The sequence below is a fragment of the Nannospalax galili genome, unplaced genomic scaffold (assembly GCF_000622305.1).
Source record: "Nannospalax galili isolate Female #2095 unplaced genomic scaffold, S.galili_v1.0 scaffold54, whole genome shotgun sequence".
In the NCBI taxonomy this organism is placed as follows: Eukaryota; Metazoa; Chordata; class Mammalia; order Rodentia; family Spalacidae; genus Nannospalax; species Nannospalax galili.
This window is the reverse complement of record NW_008341028.1, coordinates 6,273,696-6,279,774: the sequence shown is the minus strand read 5'-3', so window position 1 is coordinate 6,279,774 and position 6,079 is coordinate 6,273,696. Positions and strand designations below refer to the sequence as shown.

The following is a 6,079-nucleotide window of genomic DNA, read 5'->3' as shown; positions in this document are numbered from 1 at the left end:
CCCCCCCAAATTATGCAAGATGTTTTTTAAAGTTCTCTCTCAGAATGCAAGCCAAGTGCAGTGGCACATGCCTGTAATTCCAGAACTTCAGAGGTGCAGACAGGAGGATCAGGAGTTCAAAACCAGTCCCAGTCTTGGCTACATAAGACCCCATCTAAGCAAAACAAACATTAAAGACCAGCAGAATTTAACAGCAAAACCCATAAAGTAAGCAGTTCTTAATTTGTAATGGATTTAGCAGCTGATCAAGTACTTCTCCCTGCCTTCCCACAGGATATCTTGATGCATATTATTAAAATCAATTGTTTGCACAGATTTTCTGAAAACGTTCATCTCATTTAATGGGGATTAACATGGAAATAAAGAGCATTTTAATCAAAGTATTATAAGACCAAAACTACTTTTGCACAGTATGTATCTTTTTGATTTATCTATTACATTTAGATTTGAGTAAGAGTTTATAATTTGACTTTAACACCTAAACAGTGTTCATTTACAGAAGTAAAGAAGAGTTGCAATGAAACATAGAAATGAACTAATTCAGTCCCATCTTCAATTGGAAGAATGTGAACTAAGAGATGAAGTGGACAAGGGCTGTAACTAGAACCTCTTTATCAAACAGTACACTGATGCATTATTGCACGCACTAGTTCAATCTTTTAACTTCTGTATAATTTAGCACATTTTCTAATGCCTGCCTGGGATACAGCATCCTTTCAAATATTCTAAGCGCCAACTCAATTTTCAGGAAAATGGATACTGTCAGTGAAAATGATCTCTCAGCTAATGTTCTCAATATATAAAGTACAATGAGATTAGCACACTGTTGTCGCTTTATCAGCCTCCTACAGTTTGGAAGAACACAGCCATTCTTCAAAGCATTACACTGGCAACTCCAGCTTATCTTCGACCTATCCAGTCCTAGAGAGGGGTAAGGCACCAGCACTGCTCCAGCCAGAGAAAAGTCAGACTGCCGTCTGTCTAGCATTGTGCCAGAGCAACATATCTGATATTTTGCTAACCCACTAAATGATGTTCTGGAAGTGACTCCTTTCATAGCCTTTGTCTTTTTTAAAAAGCACAGTGAGTAGAATTTGTACACAATATAAACAAAAGCCACATTTTGTTTTGAAAAGGTTTTTTTTTTTCTCTCTCTCTGTTTTGAGACTAATCTCCTTATGTGGCCCTGGCTGACCTACAACTTGGTATTACAGACCAGGCAAGCCCTTAGCTTGAAGTGATTCCCCTGCTTCTGCCTCCTGAGTGCTGATATAGCAGGTATGATGTACCATGCCTGGGAGCTTTGAATTTTTTCCATGCTTATGAAGTGTGAGATATCAGATAATCATTTTCCATTTTTCTCTTCAGCTAATGTTACAAATCTCTATAAATTGAAAACTAATAGACTAGAAGAAATTTTTTTAGACAGGGGTCTCACTATATAGCTCTGGCTGGCTTAGAACTCACTTAAGATCCCCTGCCTCAGCCTCCTGAATGCTGGGATTAAAGGCATATGCCACCATGCCCAGGTGGAACAAATTCTTATCTGCCCACCCTTCTAGCTCTGCTTCTGGTGTTGGGCAAATGTCAGAATGGGATACCTTTTTTCTCTAAGACACATGAAAAGGATGATCACAACAGCTCAAATCACTGAGAGAATTTGTATTTTATAAATACAAGTCAGCAAAGTCAAAAATTAAGATATGATTTTCCTAACAATCAAATAAGCAAGACTAGCTAGGATACACAATTCAACTTTTCCACAGAACCCTTCAAAGCTTAAAAGATCTATGGCAAAGTTTGGACCTGCTTAAAATTTCAATTGGGTATACTCAATGGAAGGACTAATGAAAACTTATCCAGACATACAACTACAAGAAAAATCACAGCACTTGGAGAAGGAGGACATACAAGTTCAAATCAAGATGTGATGGCCAACTGGCTTTTCAGGGGAATACCATGGGCTTAAAAAAAAACATTCAAAGTTAAAACAAAAGAAGAGCAGGGTCAAGCACCAAAAAGCACTTCTGAACTGCCCTGAGCCTTGAACTGGTTCAGTATTTGAAGTCTTAATGTTTCTTACTTGAGACAATCTGTCTCCTGAGATACTGCTCAAAATGAAGACTCTTGTTGAAATGTAACCAGTCAGTTTCTAATACTAATGTTGCTTAGAATTCTCCCAAGATCCAAGCAGCACTTAGGTTTATTCCTGGTGAGTATTCAAAGTTCTTTATTCATTTTTGATTCACTATCTAGTTCCTTTTCCCTTAAAATAATTTTATATTTAAAAATCTACTCTAAATTTTGAGTAATACAGAGATGGAGCCTTTTCCTGTGTCTGGTGACACTGGTACATATGGAAGCAAGGACTGTATCACTAATGTTTCTGGTAATACTTTTTCCCAAGAAAAGCATAATTGAACTGCCAGTCCAAAGTCACACCTGTTGCCCTCAATTCAAGTTCACTCAGTAATGCAAGGACCTATGATCTTACTCATCAGAATCAAGTATTCCATTTTTGCACCCAAAGCACTCAAAAGAAAAATATAATCTGACAACATTATGAATAGTCCCCCTATAACTGTTTATTAGAATGAGCATATACTCCAAATCAATAACTAAAAAAAAAAAAAAAAAAAAAAAAAGTTAAAAAGAATCAAAAAAATAAAAAGGAGCAATTAAAAAATAAATTTTTTAGATTTATCGTCCTCTTTTTTTTTTTTTTTTTTTTAAAAAAAAAAAAAAAAAAAAAAAAAAAAAAAAAATCAAGTTACAGAGCATGCATAAAATACAAAGTAGCAATTTACAAATAGTATCTTTATAACCAATACACTAAAATAACAAAACAGCTACAAAAGAAAATCAAAAATAGCTGACTACAGCAATGCCTTCTGTGCTCCCCACACATCATGAGCACCGCAGAAGACAAAAGATTAACTATAAAACAGTAATCTACGCAAGCCCACACATTTTTTTTTCAGATAGCCCACCATCCTGAACAGTATCTTTGCAGTTGACAACTTTCAGAAAACTGCAGAGTAAGTGCTAAATATTATCCACAAGAAAGTAAAACTAAATATTAGTGTGCACATTTCTGAATGAGGAAGGAACTAGTTGCTTCATTGATTTCTATTATGTAGTGGAAAAAATTTCAGGTCCCTACAATGCCTAAATGCATTCTACTTAAACTCAAGGTACTATTTCATTTTATATACTAAAAGAATACATGCCTTTAATTGGTACCACTTGAGCATAAATTAACCTTTCACTGTATTCTTTAGACATACTAAAACCAAAGGTTCAACTGGACAATATTCCATTATACACTGAAAAACTCAAATGTAAGCATTGTTAAATAATTACCCATGCCTGCTGGTGGATATGGTGATAAAATTAGGCTGCATCTCACTTACTAGAAGGTTTTAGAAACAAAATTATCACTTCAAAATTTTCTATTACCAGCATTAAGCCAGCTATTGCATGAGCAGTAAAAGTACCTCAAAGTCTACTGCTGGGAAATGAGATTGGTAATTTGGGGGCTGCTGATCACTGCAACAGAGACACCTCAGACAGAATTCCACTAGCCTGCCAGGCAGCACTGTTTTAACTTATGGCCGCATAACCATACCCCTGTCCAAACCATAACAGTCCCCTGTGTTTATTAAGACAATTCTTGTCAAGAAAAATGTGCCCACTCCCCATCATCTTTGATGCTTACAAAAACTAAAAAACAAAACAAAATTTACTACATAGACCTATTAAGGCATTTTAGAAATTGGAAAAATTTCAAGCTCTCAAAATCCTGTTATGCTCTTAGGGTGATTCCTAGATAAAATAAGCACTGCGCTGAGAAGAGTGTCCCACAAGCTGTTCTGTGGCAAATAACAGCTTATTTCTAAGGTCTTCTTAGTTTGATTTGCTCAAGACCAATAAATCTGAGCTTCAAGTGATCAAGTTCTATTATGTCCTACAGTGACAGGCTTCCATGATGAAAAGTAAACAATAATTGAGGAATTCAAACATTCAGTTTATTAAACTAAGGCTAATGAAGCCATAGCATGAAAAAGAGCTGCAGTCATTCGGGACAAAGGAGATGATTTTATAAAGCTAAAATCAAAAGACTCAAGACATGGAAAAACTCATTAAGTATGAGGAAGTAATAAAACACAGAAGTGACCACAAGAATTACAAATATATTTAACTCTCAGACCTGGGAAATGGACTATACACAGCCTTCTAGGGGTGAAGAGAAATGTCTCAGATGTTCTGACAGCATTGCACCTTTGGCTTGTTTTCAGTGGTTGGTGGAACATGAATAGGAACCACATTGTTGCTTGGAGACATGTCATTTTCACGTCTGTCTGACATTTGCTTCTGAGAAACAATGCGATAGATCTCTAAATGAAAAAAAAAAGAAACAATTAGCATGTGTAAACCCATGAATAGCTTGTATGAAAGAGAAAGAAGATACACAGAACAGAAAACATGAAAGTTTTTTTTATTTCTTTTTTTTGAGACAGGGTCTCCCTGTAACCCCAGATGGCCTGGAACTCGCTATAAAGATCAGGCTGGACTTTATCTCTCAGAGACCTGCCTACTTTTGCTTCCTGAGTACTGGGATTAAACGCATGTACCACCATACCCAGATTAAATTTAATTTTCAAGTCAGGTATGGTAGTACATATGATACCAACACTTGGGAGGTAGAGGCAGGAGACTAAAGAATTCACGTCCAACTACATAGAAAGTTCAAGGCCAGTCCGGGCCACTTTGAAACCTTGTCTCACAAAAATAAATAAAAAATAAAAATTACTTTCAAACAGCCACTGAATAGAGTCAAGGCATTATTTTAACAATTTCCCTTATAGTAAGATGAATAAAAAGGTTTTCCATTTCAGAAAGAAAAGCTCACCTTTTAATTAAGACATTGGTTAAGAGAATTATCATATTTATAGGCACAGATCTGAATTAAATCATAAGAATATTTACTTACTCCTCCCCACTAAAAAAAGTCCAGACAGTGCAAAGAAACAAATCTGCACTATCAAGCTGCTTTCTAGGCTACATAGGGAAGAACACAACTGCATAAACATACTAAAATCCCAAGTCTCAGAAGAGAAGGAGTAATCTAATAACTTTAATCACTGTCCTCCTCTAAGGCTAAAGTTAAGTTATAATTATTCAAAAGAGATAACTTTACATTTTATATGCATACATTAATTTACTTTCATGACATGTACCAAATTAATCTTTTAGTCCTCTGCTAAACATTGCTTCATTCACTGTTTTAGTTCCAGCATACAGTAGATATTTGATAACTAACTGCATGAATAAGTATCACTGAATTTCTTCCCAATATCTGTACTTGACACATTTAATCGGGTTTCATACTGCACTGCCTAAAAGATAATCAACTTCTTAAAAACAGTTCTTTTTTTTTAAACTCTGTACTCTCAGTGTCCCTTCCAAAACAATACTTTCAAAAAATTAGGGAAATTCTAAAAATGGAGCAATCTAATGATCAGTTTCCTATTATGAGGTAGTAAAGACACAATGTATTATCCTATGTAGTTTCCTGTGTCTGTGACAAAAATATTCAAGATGAATTTGATCATGAATAGTTAAATGAAGATTCAGATGAGTGTAATTACCCAATACAGTGGTCACATATTTAAATAAAAAGTAAAATCCAATTTTTCATCCATATTTCAAATGCTCAATGGCAACTATGGCAACGGGCAATTGATATTCCACACATAGAAGAGTTCCACCTATACAATGTATGATCCTTAACCCATCCTGAATTTAAGAATCAAAAGGCAAATCTATAAAGGATATTCTTAATATACTTGGAAAAATTTGAATCTGAACTGCACATTAGAAATACTTGTATACATGTTCAATTTCTTGGACCTATGGTAAGTGACTATATATAGAAATTTTGTGTTCTTATGAGGTAAAAACGTTTAAACTGAGGGTGGGAGAGATGTCTCAGTGGTTAAGAGCACTGACTGCTCTTGCAGAGGACCCGGGTTTGATTCCCAGCACCCACATGGCAGCTACGAACCATCCTTAACTC

General features: G+C 35.4%; 1 protein-coding gene across 1 annotated transcript in view; it reads right to left on the bottom strand.

Annotated features, from left to right (window-relative positions):
- Positions 1–4,006: 4,006 nt before the first annotated feature.
- Positions 4,007–6,079, bottom strand: part of Rab11a (RAB11A, member RAS oncogene family) — a 21,739-nt gene continuing 19,666 nt past the window's right edge. The window contains exon 5 of the mRNA XM_017799015.2: positions 4,007–4,397. Coding sequence (XP_017654504.1) covers positions 4,258–4,397 — 140 coding nt within the window. The 3' untranslated portion in view covers positions 4,007–4,257. The remainder of the gene's footprint in view (positions 4,398–6,079) is intronic.